Source organism: Penicillium atrosanguineum (genome assembly GCF_028827265.1).
Source record: "Penicillium atrosanguineum strain IBT 20685 chromosome Unknown utg000008l_segment0_segment0, whole genome shotgun sequence".
Lineage (NCBI taxonomy): Eukaryota > Fungi > Ascomycota > Eurotiomycetes > Eurotiales > Aspergillaceae > Penicillium > Penicillium atrosanguineum.
The window spans coordinates 2908688-2924720 of record NW_026623140.1 but is presented as its reverse complement, the minus strand read 5'-3'; the positions used below and the strand labels follow the sequence as shown (position 1 = coordinate 2924720).

The following is a 16033-nucleotide window of genomic DNA, read 5'->3' as shown; positions in this document are numbered from 1 at the left end:
CAGAGTTGGATCGATGAGGAATGAGGATGATACAGCTCCACAGGAATCCAAAAGAAACACCTGTCCTAGTATCCGAACACCGTCCAGCTGGGTAAAGAATGGCGCGTGGCTCCTTCGGGGGTACTCCGTAGTGGTTCAGTGACCCAAATATCCAGAGATCCCAACCGAAAGGAGACCGGGGTCGTAAATTCAGAAATTGAGAATCAAAGTCAAGTTGTTGACAAATCAAAAGCTCAGAAAAAAGGATTGAAGAGCGAAGTTGTAGTTGAAGTTTGGATGTTGAGAGAAGTATTAACGCCAGGCAACTGATTGTAGCGCGAGGAATGGGAATAATGTACCGACATGAAAGGAACAAGCAGAAAGGCAAAAGAAAAGAAAAAGAAAGAGAAACATCAATCTATAGGTGATCACCAGACTGGAATGCCAAGCGTAGTAGAAAGAGATGAGCTGATATGAACCGAATGATCATGGGTAATAAACAAGGTCAGATTTTAGGGTATTCGTGATCGTCGTGACTGCGGTCCCGGCCTCGGGGAACATTCGAAATGATCCGATGAGTCGCAGTGCGTGACACCATCATTCAACCTCGGTAGGTTGAGTTCGAATGAGAGCAAAGGTGGCCGGGACGTGCTAATGTCGCCGCGGGAGCGTTTTTTCCTCTTTTTTTTTTGGTGTTTTTGAGTTTTTCGCTTAGCCGACACGAACCAGCAGATCGCAGGGAAAAAGGGACTTTTCGGGGGTGACGCGGAGTGCCGATTGCAAAAATTGTTGAGAATGGCCAGCGAGTCAAGAAAGAAGAAATCTCAGGGCGTGACATCGAAGCAGATCAGAAAGACAAGAACAGTATCGTCGAAGTCAAGTAGAAAAAAGCATGCAAAGTCACCCAACCGTCAAAGAAAGAAATTCTAAAAGTCACAGAAAAAAAAAAAAAAAAAAGTGACGGAAAGACGAAGAGCCGCGTGCGGGCAGTGAAGGAGTCGTCAATTCCATCCGTGAGTCATCAAATCAGCAATAACGGGAACAAAGCTGTAAAACAATGCAAGGCTTAGCCTGCAACGATAGGCTGCAGTGCAGGGAAGGCGCTATTGCACATGTAATGCTCCATATGCTTGGCACAGTACATGCAGCCACATGATGAGCCGTGGCCGGTCCAGGCACTCTGGGCGAATGGAAGACCATACGCCGGCGTGTGGTGGTAGGACGGAGGCTGCGAGCGAGGCACGGAGGGAGCCATGTACTGAGGAGGGGGAATCCAGGCCCGGGAGTAGGGCGGCGGGGGATTCGAGTATGCCCAAGGACCAACAGGGTAGTAGTCTGGCGTGTTAGGACCGCTGTGAGGAGCGGACGGCGGAGAGTACTCTGAGGCAGTTGGGTTGAGCCAGGAGTTCTCAATGTGAGAGCTGCGCTGATATTGGGGCGGGATGGGGCCTTCGGGGGACATGAGGGGCTTGGAGACGGCCTGGTGTCGGATGAGGTTAGTGTCGAGGGGCTTCAGAGTCTGGCGAGACTCCTGCTGAGCCCGGACATTGGCCTTGGCACGCCAGGTCTCCCAGTGTCGGCGCCAAGAGACAAACCCATCCTGCTGGTCGTAGATGCGGTCGTGAATCTTCCACTCAAAGGCGAAGAGCCACTCCAACTCCATCTTGTTTAGCTCAGACACGGGGATGTTGCTAACTTCTGCCCAAGATTTGTTCTGGAAGGTGTTGTCATCCAGGAATTTGCTTCCTAGCAGAAGGGCGACTGTCAGCATACGGTAGATCTGGCCACTGCCGGTCTGGAAGACCCGTTGGGCAGACAGCATGCGCATGCGGCAGGACAGGTAAAACAGGCCCAGAAGAATGGTCGAACTAGGCAGTCGGGTCGAAGACAAAATCTGGTAGACGTATTTCCGGAACTGTGGGGGGACCGAAGATCCTGGGGAGATGCTTCGCACGATGTCAATATCTGCTAGGGTGATCTTGGTGTTGTATAGCTCATACATTCCCTGGGTCATTTCCGCCACGAAGTCGGACATGCGGTCCATCTCGTAATCCAGATGGGCGGCGACGCCTCCAGTCGCTTTTTCCTCCTTGCGGGGCTGTTCTTGTTGCTGCATCGGGGGGATTTCCTGGCGACGATATTGCTGAGGGATAGTGCTATCCATCGGCGGCAGTTGAATGTTGCTCCGAATTGGGGGCAAAGTAGTTGTCATCGGGCCATACATCGGCTGACCCATGTGGTGCATTTCCCGAGCGGGATGCATCGCGTGCGCCGAGGCCGGGTGCAGGTTCATCGTGTTAGGTTTCGCGTAGCACATGGACTGCGAAAACTGTTCAATGAACTCGCAGCCGTTTTGATGGTATCGTGGCGGGAACGCTGCGTGGTTGATAGGATAGAAGGCGGGTTCATCCAGGCGACCACCGCTGTTGACGTGAGGAGGAGTAGGGGGCAGGCCGTGGCCTGGAGCGAAGAAAGACGGCATCTCAAAGAAGGGGGGGGGAGTACCAGTTCAGGAGGGGGAGGTAGACGATCGAGTGCTGTAGACGTATATATGTCAGCTGCCGAGTTCACTTGAGCCGACAGTATGAGACTAACCGTCTACTGCTCCACCACGTCCTGATCCTGGGGATAGGAGAGCGCTGCTCAGCAAGCGCGTCGCTCAAATGTAGTAGTAGAGGACGTCTCTAGTTGAATGACATGGAGGGGAAACTTCAACCGAATAGACCGTATACAAATGAGTGAAGAAGTGTCCAAGTTGATGGTCTGTTTTCGCGGAGAAGATCGGTTCTTTTCCTCAGTAGCAGTCGAGAGAGTTCCAGGCGAGAGGATTAGACGGCAAGTTTTCGATCGGACACACGCGTCGAAAGAGACCGGGCGACACAAAAAACGCACAGAAATGGGGGGGGGGGGGGGTTAAATTCCCTCGCGTAGAGGCAGAACTCACTCTCGTGAGATCAGCAACGACACTTAGTGAAAAGCTCGTTGGAAAGAAAAAGGGGGGGAAGATAGATTGAATAAGGGGAGGTGAGAGAAGAAAGAAGGTGAAAAGGGAGTTCAGACTTGTGTGGGCAGCAGGTGGCCCGTGACAATACGTGACGCGGGCCTCGACTCACTTTTCTTCTTGCCGCAGGTGAAAAATCACCAAAAACAGAAAGAAAAAACAGGGGACGTCAACCCGAACCTGCCCCAACCGAAAGGATGTACAATTATTCAGCCCCTATTAATGTTATCTCTGATTCCTCAGCTATAATTCCCGAGGCCATCTACAGTACAGACACGGAATCCCAATATGTTCTCGGACTACATTTTGGCCACCAGTGATGCAACGCCCGTGTCACTGGACAAGGAAAAAAAATCTAAAAAAGGCAGCAGAAAAGGGAAGGTCCACCTGAGTCAGCGGTAAAATACTCTTGTGAAAATAACCCTCCGAGACCAACTAAGACCCGCAAAAGCAGCATCGGCCCAAGCGTTGCACTAGACATTCCTGCCGTTGCTAAGTTACGGTGGGTTTTCCGTAGGGGTTCGGTCTTTGAATTACCTGTGATCCAGAGGGCACATCCTCACTACAGAGACTATAGAACACTATATGATCACACGCTCTATCACCCGTACGACCAAGTAAGGACCGATGACTTGCCACGGCCCCTCTGAGTCACCGGTGATCCCTGCGGCCTGCATAGCGTCATGTCGCATGGGCAGTGACAGCAGAGAGGGGCGAACACCGTGTCGAACTGACACCGGACCGCCGTGGCCCATCCCATTGGTGCTGCCCTGGTACCCAGTGACCGACGTGGGAACGCTGGCTTTCCATACTGTATTTGTTTTAGTGCTCTCTCTTGCTGCTTTTGGCTCCGGGGCTGGATATGTCTCTGGGGCTGACCTGAGGGATTTAGCTCTCTGGACTACATTGGGGTCTCTGCATAAAGAGGCTCCGTCAGACCGGCACGTTCCAGCAAAATAAAAGCCATCGGTAGTGGTTTCAAAGCGACTTTCGGCCTTTCGACGCAAGAAATATATATCCAACCGAGGCTGCCTGCTTTGCTGACCTCCATGTATTTCATGGTAATCCTAGGTGAAGTTATATATTAGCACGCCGTACCGAGTACTTCGTTCGGATCCCATTCTCGATAAATGTTCGCCCAGAGCCCACTCTTTCAAAACAACCTTGAAAAGAGGGCGGGGTGGAAGAGAAAGAGAGCCAGTGGAGTCCATAATTAGTCAAGGCTCTAGTCCGGTTTCATTCAAATTATGCGCGGAGCATTGATTAACAATACCCCAGCCCCGAGATTACAAGAGCTATAAAAAACACCTGAGAAAGAGCGACGAGAAGTGCGTCCTTACAATACTTGAAGAAAGAATCTATCCATCATCTATGAACACTTCTCTTCCAATACTGCATTCCAAACCTTGTTTAAGGCATTCGTGGGCTGTACCTGAACGAGCGCTCTTTACGAGCACCAAGCCGAGCCCAGGCTAAATCCCACTCAATCCTTCTGTCTGCACCTTCATAAAGCGGCGTTAACCAAAACACACAAAAGCCCCACCGCTGAGGTGGCCAGGTACCCTCTAGGCAGGACCCTAGCGTCACTCTGTTCTAGGATCAAAGTATCTGCTGCTGAACCAGAGTTCCCAGTTGCGTAGGCCACTTGTAACACTAAGCCACCAGTGCGAACAGATTTGTGCCCATAGCCCCCTCTCTACACGTAAACACAATATACGTGGATGCCTGCCTATCTTACATTGAACTACTGCTGACAGCACCGCCATAGTAAGAATAAGCGCCACTAACTACACGCCTATAGCTATGTGATGTGACGGGGCAAATCCTGAATGTCTCACCGGTTATTGTCGGACTCTACCTATGCGGGAGTCGGGCAGAAGTCTCCCTGAACCCCGCCTAGGAAGAATTCGGGCACACCCCCCTCCGCTCTGGCGCGGGGGAGGCAATTATGCCGCGGACCGGGTCGAATGGAAGGAATCGTTCTTGAATACAGCATAAGCTAAGACTAAAGTGGAAGAGTAATATCCATGAAATGTGGATTTAGTAATTCTATAATGCTCAGCTTTTGTATTTTTCAGACATGCGCCCAGAGTCGGGATATCGGGAAGTTATAAAAAGGGCGGTCAACATAAACCCACGTAGTGTAGAGAATATGAGGAAACCCCCCTTCTGGCGCAGTAGTACTTGCAATTCGAGTACTACAGTTTAGCCAGCGACCCCAAACAAGAAAAAGAAAATCCAGAAAAAACGGGCTCAGGCTTAGAAGCCTGCCAGAACAGAGGGATATCATTAAGATTCAAAGAGAACCCAGACGCAAACAAAGACATAAGACTCGTATACTCGATAAGATCGTCAGGGAGGACCATTTCCCTCCCGGTCGAGCGCTCTTCGAGACGTTACCATCATCAACCCGAACACGGCAGCAGAACCGGGTTGCATCAAGCTCAAAAGCCGGGACCCGTGCCCCAAAGCGGGTGAAAATAAGTCGTAATTCATGACGAGAGAAGGGTGTTTCTACTCGTCTTTCAGGCTTCCAACCAAATTGCGCAGCACGTCCATGATAACTGCTTCGTCTTTGGGCTCACCACCTGGGAATGAACTTTCGGTGGCATTGCCCAAGACCCGAGCGCGCGCACTCCGGAGCACCTCGCGGATGTAGTTCTTGTCTTCGTAGTCTTCCATGAGAACGGCTTCAAAGTCGTCGATGGCCTTGTTCGCGCGTTCAGTGAACGAGGATGGCTCTGGCGGACCGGGAGGTGCGGAATTTTGCTGTACCGGAGGAGGCGGTTGAGAATGCGCCTGTTGTGCTTGAGGCGGCGGACGTTGCTGGTGCTGTTGGTGCTGCTGTTGTTGCTGGTGTGGCTGGGGCACATGCTGCGGCGGATGCTGATGTTGATGCTGCTGCGACTGGACCGGCTGGTGCTGGTGCTGTTGCTGGTGCTGCTGGTGCTGGGGTTGATATGATGGCCCTGCGGGTGGCGGGAAAGCTTGGGGTTGCGCGTTCAGGTGAGGGGGTTGAGAAGGAGATGGCTTTTGAGGCGCATAAGGGGATTGGTGCTGCGCCGGTGCGCCTGCTCCAGGCTGGGGAGTCTGTGACTGTGGCTGAGAAGCCTGTGGAGCAGGATTATTGGCATAGGGGGAGGTGTAGGTCGAAGGTATCGTCTGAGCGAAGGCGGCCGGGAGGCTGCTGCGAATGGCACTCGGAATGGGGAAAGATGCAGCGGCCGGGACCGGTGCAGGTGTAGGGGCAGGAGATGGAGCGGGTGCAGAAACAGGAGCGGGAGTAGGAGCTGGAAGTGGAGCCGGCGCAGGGATCGGAGCAGGAGCCGTAGGAGGGGCGACAGTGGGAGCAGATGGGGCCGGTTGATATACCTTTCCTTCGACTGTAATTGGGGTATAAGGACTTGTGTGTTGTTGCGGAGTTGCTGATGGAGCAAGGAATTTGGTGGATGGCATAGTTGGGAATTGGAATTGCTGATGGTGATTCGGCATAGGAGCAGGAGCCCCCGAAGGGGGTGGATAGGAATGCGTCATGGGAGACATGTACGTCGGGGGAGGAGGTGCAGGTTGCTGTTGCTGCTGAGGCGGAGGGGGAGGAGGCGAAGGACGTCTCTTCTTCTCCTTCTCAACAGAGGCACCAGGACGAAGCTGCCATGACCATCCCTTTCCATCTCGCTCTGCATGCATGAACAAATGCCCATTGCCATTAAGATTGTGCCGAACACTGGATGTCCAGCCCTCTGTCTCGCACTTGAAACGGAAGTAGGGATACTTCAGCTTCAATGCACGGTAGATTTGCTTCAGCGTCATCGGAATGGTAGCCTCCGTGAGAGCATCAAAGATGAGCACGGCATAGTTGTAAGGAGGCTTCGCCAGGTCTTCAGGGGTATAAGCAGACTCGGGAGGGTAGTTGGGAGACGGTGACCGTGATGGCTTGCGCTTCTTGACCGGGGGAGGCTTAACATATTCCTCAGGCCGTTGCTCCGTAGCATAGTGGCCACCTTCTGTTGAAGGCAGAGGATAATCCATTGGGGTACCATCGCCCTTCTTCCTCTTGGTGTACTTGCGCTTCTCGGCGGGCTTGGAGGATGTAGGCGACTCGGCTTGAGAAGGCTCCTTGGAAACCGTCTTTCCAGCCTTAGGCTTGGTGTTGACAAGAGGAGGCGGCGTGACACCTCCATTGGCCTCGCGCTTGGCGGCCAGCTTCTGCTCTCGAGCAAGTTCGGCCCGTTCACGTTTGGACATGATCCCATCCTTAGGAGGACGGCCAGGTCCGCGGCGGCGAGCCGGTTGATCCCCACCTGCTTCGATGGAAGCCAGTAGTTTCGAATCATCCCTATTCTTGGAACTCTTCTTGAAATCCTTGCCATCAAGACTCTCGCTGATTTGCCTGTCCATGTCGTCAATCTCGTGCTCTGCATCTGCATCAGCGTCGGCATCAGCGTCGGCGTCAGCGTCAGCGTCAGCGTCAGCATCAGCGTCGGCATCAGCATCGGCATCGGCATCGGCGTCGGCATCAACATCAACGTCGACATCAATCGACTCTTGCGCCTCCTTTTCCTCTGCCATCTTCTCTTCCATCCGGTCCGCTCCAGTTTCACCGATAGGAACATCTGGTAACAAGAAGCGGATGCGCACTCCACCAATCTGGATATAATCACCGCTATGCAACGGGCGAATTTGCCCTGGGGAAAGCCAATCGGCTCCAATAAATGCGCCATTACGACCCATAACCTCCATCTCGAAAAGATTGCGGTCGAAGTTGTAAGAAATGCGAACGTGTCTGCGAGAGATACCTCGGTGGCCTGCGGCACTGCCGTCGATCGTCGAGGGGGGATGAATAGGAATAGTAGGACAGGAGTCAGGAGATGGGAGCAAAGCTATCGTATCAACGGGCTTGACCTCTCCAGCACCATCTTGCAATGATTGCATTGCGAGCGCATTGTAGTCAGTAGTCGACTCTAATTGCGCCGGGTTCGCGTGCAGCGGCGGTCCAGAACCATCAAACGAAGATTTTGATGATCGTCGGCTGAGCTCGACATTGGCTGGAAGATTCGGAGGAACATCTGGGTCAAACCCCATGATACCTCCCCGGTCGCTCACAACACTGCCTATCATTGGGCCACTTTCCTCGCGCTTCATACGGTTGGGCGTGTGCGAGGTATTGCCTCCACTTGAACTCTTCGCTCGAGAGCTTCGCACGGCCTGCCGGAACTGGATCTCTCGATGATGGGCAGCGCGCGCAGCGCGGACGTCTCGCCCCAATATAAACGAGTAGGTATTGACATAAAAATGACCATCGTCAAACTCTAACTTGGCAAACGCTTGGATCTGAGGCTCAGACCCGGCGATTGATGCCGCTCCACCTTGATATCCCAGTGCCGACAAGTCCGCGCCCTGTGATAGGTACGCGGCAGTAATAAGCTCGTTCTGCTGCAGAGCATCGAACGGGTTATTTGCGGCAGAAGCGAAATCGAAAGGGGGCAGAAGAGATGGCTCATCCATGCCCGATTTGGGATCGGAGAGGAAGTCCATTGCGTCAGACCCTCTATGCGCCGTGTTGTTTCCTTCCTGGGGGCCCATTTCGGCAACCGCGAGCACATCAACGGAAGGTTTTCCGCCGTTGGACATGCCCCTTGATATTAAATTTGGGTCCTGCTGCTGACTCGAGTCCATGGTCGCGGTGAAATCGCCGGATTGACCCATAAAATGACTATTCAACTCTTCAAAACTCCCATCCTTTTGATCCACTTGTTGTCGGGTCGATTGATCTGGCGCAGCAGAATTCGGCGCGGTTTGATTTCCGAGGAGCTGGGCGAGCAGGGCGCCGGCGGCGGACTGGGTATTGATTTCCTTCTGATTCTCGGACATGGGAAAGTCCTGGTCTTCGGAGGGTTCCGACTTGACACCGATCGGGGTGGTAGGCAAGCCCTTGGAGGTTGGGGCAGAATTATGCATGTCGCGGATTGCGGAGTCGCTCCTCGATTCGTTCGGGGGAGAGCCGTCATTCTGGGGGAGACCATAGTCGTACATGGGCGTATCGTGGCCTGGATCAGGCGGTCGATGGCCCACTGCTGGCGCCGTCATGGTCTGCGACGACATGGCTCTAGCGGAGGGAAAAGAGGAGAAGAGGAACAAAAGCTGAAGTTCTCACTTTGGGCCGGGCGGTGAGGGCCTGCCGAGATGGTGGCTGCAGACGCCCGTACTTTTGAAGATTCTTCTGTCTACTGCATGATTTTGAGTGAATGGTCGTAGAGAATGTCAAGGGTGAAGCCGTGAAAACAGAAAAAGAGCATAGAGTTTCTCAAGAAACTTGCCATGGACGGATCTCCCCTGGGGCCTCAACGATCTACCGGGACAAATTTTCTCTGTTGCCCCGCTCCTGACCTCCGACCAGATCCACCACGTTAGGTGCCTGGTTCCTCACCGTCTAGATCTACGGAATCGGTCTGCTCTAGATCGAGAGATCTATTTGGCTTTCCTTTCCCCCCTATGCTCTTCAAACCCTCCCATTGACGTGTTAGCAAGTAGAATTGCCAAAATCTGCAAGTGGAGTCGACCCCTCTCGAGATAGTCGGCTTGACTCCGCTGCCATTCGGCTCGTCCAGTTTTATACTCCAATGGATCAGCGCTCAGCGCAGAGGGATAATAGAAGCTCACCGTGAGGGTACCCCTCCTCCAGCTATCTCAACTTAACAATAAATTCTCCTCTAGCCGGTGTCATATCTGTACTATGCAAGTCACCCAAGCTGTGGGGGGGGAGCGGAGGCAAATTGGAGAAGATGCAGAAACCTCGGGCTCATCTTATCGCACAACCCTCCACTTCCCCACTGAAAATACCTTACATAGCACCCATACCCCCTCTGCGTCTACACATCTAGACACTCTCTAATTTTGAAATGCCCAAGCCAAAAAAGTCCGATACCCAGGCCAAGCCCAGTATCTCCACCCCAGACTGGCCTCCTCTCCGCCCGCTCCTCCCCGCCGCCGACTTAAGCCTCGAAGCCCTCGTCCCCGATCAGATCTATTTGATCCACAACTTCCTCCCCCGCTTCCTTATGCAAGACATACGCTTCTTTTCTCGCGTCCCTACCTATGACTACGACGCCCGGGAAACCGAAGAAGGACGAGGCGGTACGCGTGAATGATCGGTTCCAGGTAGAGGATGCGCGATTCGCAGAGTTGTTATGGAGCGGGACAGCGATGAAAGAACTCGCCACAACGCGATTCGGTGAGGATGAATACGATGAATATGACGAGGATAGGACTGCTCCATCGCCGGAAGAACTTGCACGGAGAGCACGAGAGGTCTGGGGCGGAGAGCCGTTAGGCTTGAATCCTAATATCCGCATCTATCGATACTCAGCGGGGCAGTTCTTTGCACAACATTGTGCGTCTTTATCTACACGGAGAATGAAAAGAGGTGTAGGCTAATCATTCGCAGATGACGAATCTAATGCACTGAACTTCCTTCCTTTGGGGGCGGCGAAGTCCATGCCTGCGCGCACGACTTGGACCCTTCTTATTTATCTGACTACTTGCTCTGGCGGCGAGACGGTATTTTTGCCGGAACCTACACGGGCTGATCGCAACCCTGAGCCGATAACTGTGGTGCCAGAGATGGGAATGGCGTTGTTCCATCGACATGGGGATCAATGCATGCTGCATGAAGGGAAAGAAGTGACGAATGGGGAGAAGTGGGTGTTGCGTAGTGATTTGGTTGTTTCAAGGTGAACCATTACAGTGGGCGTTGGGTATACGGGTAACGATTGGCATAGCTAGATAGGCCTGTGATTACATTGCATGGTAAGGTGTACGGTGGGATATAAAATATCATTTGATAAATTCTAGTCAATTTGCTCTGTCCCGAGAATCTCAGAACATGAATAATTCAACTGCAAGATAGTATGACAAGGACGACAATAGGTACCTAGGTACCTGTGCCAGGGACCGCGCCGCAGATAAAGAGTAGATACAGGTCATAAAGAGCGTTGGATCGGTGGGGCATCGGGATAGAGAAAGGAGTCATTGGAGTAATAAAATAACAATGGGGGACGGGCGCACACGGAACAATGGAAATCGTTCAAAAAGATAACCTAAGGTCTAGACTCAGGGTCTCTGGCAGTCCAAGTCTTGCATGTCATGTCCCAAATCGTTTTCATCGTATCGTATCACATTCATGAAGCAGAAACAGGGGACTTGGACGCATCCAACTGATATTCGGTCCGTCTCATAATCTCCTCCACGGGTCCGAGGAGTCTCTTGAAACCATCTCGTCCCAGGCGTGCCACTTTGACTTCGGTTTTGGTGACAATGCTCGCAGCGCGTGGCTTGTCGTCCAATAAAGCCAATTCACCAAAGTAATCGCCCCGGTGGTATTCCTTGACAGACGCTCCGCCCTTAAGCGCCTCCGCCTCTCCAGACTCCAACAAATAGAATGCATCACCCGGATCGCCCTCCTCGATAATGGTAGCTCCCACAGGGAACTTGATGGTATCCAGTGCATCGGCGATCTTGGCGCGCTCATAGGGCTTGAGGGAGGAGAGAAGCGGGACTTCTTCCAGGAAGGCTTCATACATGCGGCGCCGCTGGAACGCCGAGTCCATCAAAATCCGCCGGAAGGTGATGCGATCCAAACCCCATAGGGTGCTCTTCTCGGTGGAAACAACGGTGGCAGCACGTGGGGCATTATACATCAGGGCCAACTCGCCGAACGAGCCTCCAGGCCCAGTGGAGCTGACCTTGTTGCCCAGGCCATCGGGACCTGGCTGCACGGAACCAGAAGGGTGGATGTAAATATCAAAAGAACCGTTTTCCACAATGTAGAAGTAGTCGCCGGCGTCGCCCTGCGAGATCACCTTGATATCCTTGGCGGGAATGGGCTTCTCGACCAGGGCATCGAGTACGGTCTTGAACTGATCATCATCGAGATGAGAGAAGAGGAAGTTCCCACTGACCGCGGTCTTGAGGCGAGCCAACTGTTCGTCAGTCTTGGGGTGGTGCGGGGGCGCCCAGCTTTCATCGCCGGCAGACGTGGGGTTCAACGACTCCGCCGACACCGAGGTACGACGACCCAACGCATAGTTGTTAGGGAAGCCTTGCCGTGCGGATCCCGTGGGGAGCGCGCCCAGGCCGCCTTCCTCCGACTCGCCCTCGCCCGATGCAGCTCCCGTGCCGAAAGGACTCTGGCCAAAAAATGAGGCTCCGGGGCCTCCACCTTGTGATCCTTCGCTGAAAGCGCTTCCTCCGAAGTTGGCATTCCCCGAGCCAGCGTTGGCCTGTCGAAATGTCATGTCTGTTGGTGACGTCACCTCGAATTCCTCATCCTCGGAGATTTTCTGGATGCTAGGGGATTTCTCGAGTTTGGTGTTGATGAAGGGGTTGGTCCCCGGGAAAGAGTTGGAGCTTTCCGCCATGACTGCGGTTGTAAAGGCCGGAGGGGCCGCGGCTCCGGCCAGACTAATATAGGAAAGAGAGTGTGTGGTTGCAAAGGTGTAAAGACGGCGAGGTGAGAGTCTGGACTGCTCTGAGGTGGGGATGTTAGGATGGGATATGTAAAGGAGAAGATCGAGACAAGAGGAAAGGTGCAGGGAGAAAGATGTTCAGAATGGAGGGGCAGGCTCGGCCAGCAGTGAGTGGGGATGGGTCATGGATGAGTCTAATTGGAGGCCGGACCCAGACAAACCGCTCCGGGGGAGGGGGAAGTGGGAGGACAGCTAGTGGAGGAGAGGAGATCTCGGGATGATCCAAGACACTTACATAGAGAAGGCAGCGAGACTCCAGAAGAAAGGAGAAGATCCCCAGGTTTCAGGGATTGAGCTGTGAAAGGGAAAGAGAGAGGGGAGGGGTAGAGGAGGAGTAAAGTCGGGGCGGTTGGTCTGAGCTTCTTCGTCGATCATGGACCATACCATACACCTTTTAGACTTACCGAATTCACTACAGTCCACTACAGAAACACTACTGGCTAACTATGGCGATCGACGTCACTTTCACCCGCGGATTGCTAGCCGGCAGATCCAGAGTTCCGAGCTTAACTTTTCTAATTCTACATATAGGGGAAGCACACGACCGGGCCCAAGGTGCGAAAAGCAGAGGAAAAAAAAAAAAAAAAAAAAAAAGCTTCGTTACGGCGTCTTCCAGGTGTCTTCTAGAACACGCAGCGGGTGTCGAAGGGAGATGACCGTTGCACATTGGTCGCCACAGGAGTGGGACTCGGTGGCAAATCTGGGCGGAGGGTGACTCTTGAGGTCATTCATTTATCACTAGTGCCCTACCGTTTTCAGCCTGTCTTGGGGAGAGACTAGGGAGGGATAATTGACTTCTCCCTTGGAATATTTTTGAATTTGGGATATAGCCAGTGCAAAGTTAGTATTGCGTGCGGGTAGCATGTAGTGTCGATCAGGCCCCCTTGGGCGCATGTCCATGCACAGAACAGGAGTCAACCCGTCTGTCACCGATCACTATTCCCCAGCCACTTTTCATTAATGCGACCGCAACTTGCTGTACAGTACCTACATAGGCACATGTCAATTGTATTACTCTCTAATTTGGATTTTTTTTTTTTGATTTTTTGATTTTTCTCGATTCTCGGAGCTCATGTGCCCACAGTACCTGTGATATTATTAATCCCCCAAGTATCCAAGCTATAGGGTAAGGTTCACCTGGATTCAGGGCCCGTAGACTAAAGACTAAAGGGCGAGAACATGGTCTGTGTCACCCCCCACCCGATAGCTTGCTTCTCCTCCCAACTTTTTCACCTTCACCTCTGCCACATCTTTGTCCATTTCTGGCCCATTCACTCACAATGGGGATCTTTACATTCCAATGGTAAGTCTTGTCGCATCAACTCCCCCTCCTCATTTTCTCTCGACTCTTTCCAAGATCAGATCGAGTCGCACTGAGAGACGGAAAGAATTGGATAGCTGACTGGTACGGTCCGTCGCATTTGCAGGCCTTACGACGCGAACGACGTATATGTCACGGGCACTTTCGACGATTGGGGTAAGACGGTGAAACTTGACCGGGTGAGCGATGGCTTCGCAAAGGAGGTGTCTCTGCCCATTGAGAAGGTTCACTACAAGGTCGGTTTCCCCTCTCTTTGATCTATACCCCCTGCCCTGGTCTTTTTGCTGCGCCGCACTAGATAAAAACGTTGCGGTGAGCAGAGCCATAGCAAGCCTCAGGCAGCCCTTTAGGCAACCCCCGGTTTTTCCATGACGCTCCGGCCATCCACTGACGTCACTCGGCCGGTCTCACTCCATAACTATAAAACCGCTTGTTTCACGAACCTTGGGTCGTCCCAGTGCTGACTTGTCTTTGAAGTTTGTTGTTGACGGCATCTGGACAACCGATAGTCGTGTACGCGAAGAGATTGACGGACACAACAACGTCAACAACGTGCTCCTGCCTGAAGAGATTCAAGATTCCTCCCGCCCCGCACCCGCAACCATGTCTGGTGTCACCCCCGATTCCACCACCGCGGCCCTCGCTGCGGATGTCCCCAAGGAGAAGGCCAACGGTGAAATCCCCGGTTCCTTCCCTGAGACACCGGCACAGGAGTCCGAGCAAATCCTATCCGTCAATCCCATTCCCGCCTCGGGTGGCTACGGCAACCCGATCAAGCTGAACCCTGGCGAGAAGGTCCCTGACCTAAGCTCGGTCCATGGCAACACCGTCGAGTCGACCGTGAAACTGGACAAGGAGTCGTATGAAAAGGGAGACAGTCTGCCCCTCGGCACTCAGCCCGACACCGCTACCTCCAGTGCTTTCGCCGTGCCCCCCGTCTCCAAAAACCTCATTCCCGAGTCCAGTCTGCCTATGGGCGGACCCGCACAGCGGGCTGCCATGAACGACCAGCAGACCGCCGCCGATCCTGGCTACACCATCCAGTCGGCCGCTCCCACCTCGACCACCGCTGCCCTGGCTGCTGAGGTCCCTCTCGAAAAGAACAAGCAACCGGCCAGCGACCGTGACTACACTACCCAGTCGGCAGCTCCTACCTCAACCACTGCTGCCCTGGCCGGCGCTGTTCCTCTCGAGAGCAGCAAGCAGACAAACGGCACCAAACCCGTAGAGGATGTCCCGGAGGTCGTGAAAGAGTCGATTACCAACTCTCACCAGAGCCCCGAAGCAGCAGCCAACAAGGAGGCTGTTGAAGAGAAGAAGGAGGTCGAGCAAGAACTCCGACAGAAGGTTAACCTGAATGAGTCGGCCGGCACTCCGGCTCCTACCCTCTCTGCGGCTACTCAGCCCACTGCCCCCGGCCTCGCCGCTGGTCTCGCCGCTCCTGGCTTCGACTCCGCCGATGTGTCTCCCATGTCTACTCCTCCCCCGGGTCGCTCTTCTGGGCCGGCACCAACCTCCACACCTGCTACCGCCACCCAGACTGGCCCAGTTGTGACCGACGGACCTGTGACCGTCCCTACCGACACAGTGAGCACCCCGAAGCCTGCTAAGAAGTCCAGCACTACCGAGACTGCCGGAACTACGACTACCTCAGAGGGTAGCAGTAAGGATGACAAGAAGAAGAAGCGTCGCAGTTGGTTCTCAAAGTTGAAGGAGAAGCTCAAGTAGATGCTTCTTGTGATCTGGCTCCTAGATGGATAAAGCAGCTGGAGGAATTTGTCTGTTTTTGAACTGCCTGCTTCCGTTGCCTTTGTTTTTATTTTGACCTGGATACCTCATTCTGCACCGCATTGTATTCCAGCAAGCCTTGTTTTCGTCTGCTCTAATAGTGTCTCCACTTCTGGATTAATGGACCCTTGATAATTTCCTCAATTCAATCGAATCCGACAGGGGAATTTACCCTTAGAACTACTTCTTGCCATTGTATCAATCCCGTAGGATTTAAGTCTTCCAACGCCCATTACGCACTCAAACGTAAGGAGACCCTGTCAACCCCAGCCCTGTCAACCCCAGCCTAAAGTGCGATACCTGTTTGAAAAACGTATATTCATTCCCTAGCATCAAGGCTAAACATATAAATCAAATCCAAACTCCGTCCCAATTATATAAAACCCCCAGGTGCCCAGCACCCCATTTCACGATTAAAAT

The 16033-nt window shown here is 53.2% G+C and overlaps 5 protein-coding genes across 5 annotated transcripts; 2 read left to right on the top strand and 3 right to left on the bottom strand.

Annotated features, from left to right (window-relative positions):
* Positions 1 to 1045: 1045 nt before the first annotated feature.
* N7443_010626 (uncharacterized protein) lies at positions 1046 to 2461 on the bottom strand (the record flags this gene model as incomplete). Its single annotated transcript, XM_056890682.1, has 1 exon — positions 1046 to 2461. The coding sequence occupies one exon, from the start codon at positions 2459 to 2461 to the stop codon at positions 1046 to 1048; it is 1416 nt and encodes a 471-aa protein (XP_056737173.1).
* Positions 2462 to 5494: 3033 nt separating this feature from the next.
* N7443_010625 (forkhead domain protein) lies at positions 5495 to 9082 on the bottom strand (the record flags this gene model as incomplete). Its single annotated transcript, XM_056890681.1, has 2 exons — positions 5495 to 5806; positions 6353 to 9082. 2 exons carry the CDS (start codon positions 9080 to 9082, stop codon positions 5495 to 5497), a joined length of 3042 nt encoding a protein of 1013 aa, XP_056737172.1.
* Positions 9083 to 9879: 797 nt separating this feature from the next.
* Positions 9880 to 10714, top strand: N7443_010624 (uncharacterized protein; the record flags this gene model as incomplete). Its single annotated transcript, XM_056890680.1, has 3 exons — positions 9880 to 10114; positions 10161 to 10370; positions 10425 to 10714. The coding sequence occupies 3 exons, from the start codon at positions 9880 to 9882 to the stop codon at positions 10712 to 10714; spliced, it is 735 nt and encodes a 244-aa protein (XP_056737171.1).
* A 443-nt stretch (positions 10715 to 11157) lies between these two features.
* Positions 11158 to 12396, bottom strand: N7443_010623 (cyclic nucleotide-binding domain-containing protein; the record flags this gene model as incomplete). The annotated part of the gene is made up of 1 exon (XM_056890679.1): positions 11158 to 12396. The coding sequence occupies one exon, from the start codon at positions 12394 to 12396 to the stop codon at positions 11158 to 11160; it is 1239 nt and encodes a 412-aa protein (XP_056737170.1).
* Positions 12397 to 13784: 1388 nt separating this feature from the next.
* N7443_010622 (carbohydrate-binding module family 48 protein) lies at positions 13785 to 15553 on the top strand (the record flags this gene model as incomplete). The annotated part of the gene is made up of 3 exons (XM_056890678.1): positions 13785 to 13807; positions 13932 to 14061; positions 14303 to 15553. The coding sequence occupies 3 exons, from the start codon at positions 13785 to 13787 to the stop codon at positions 15551 to 15553; spliced, it is 1404 nt and encodes a 467-aa protein (XP_056737169.1).
* Positions 15554 to 16033: the final 480 nt, after the last annotated feature.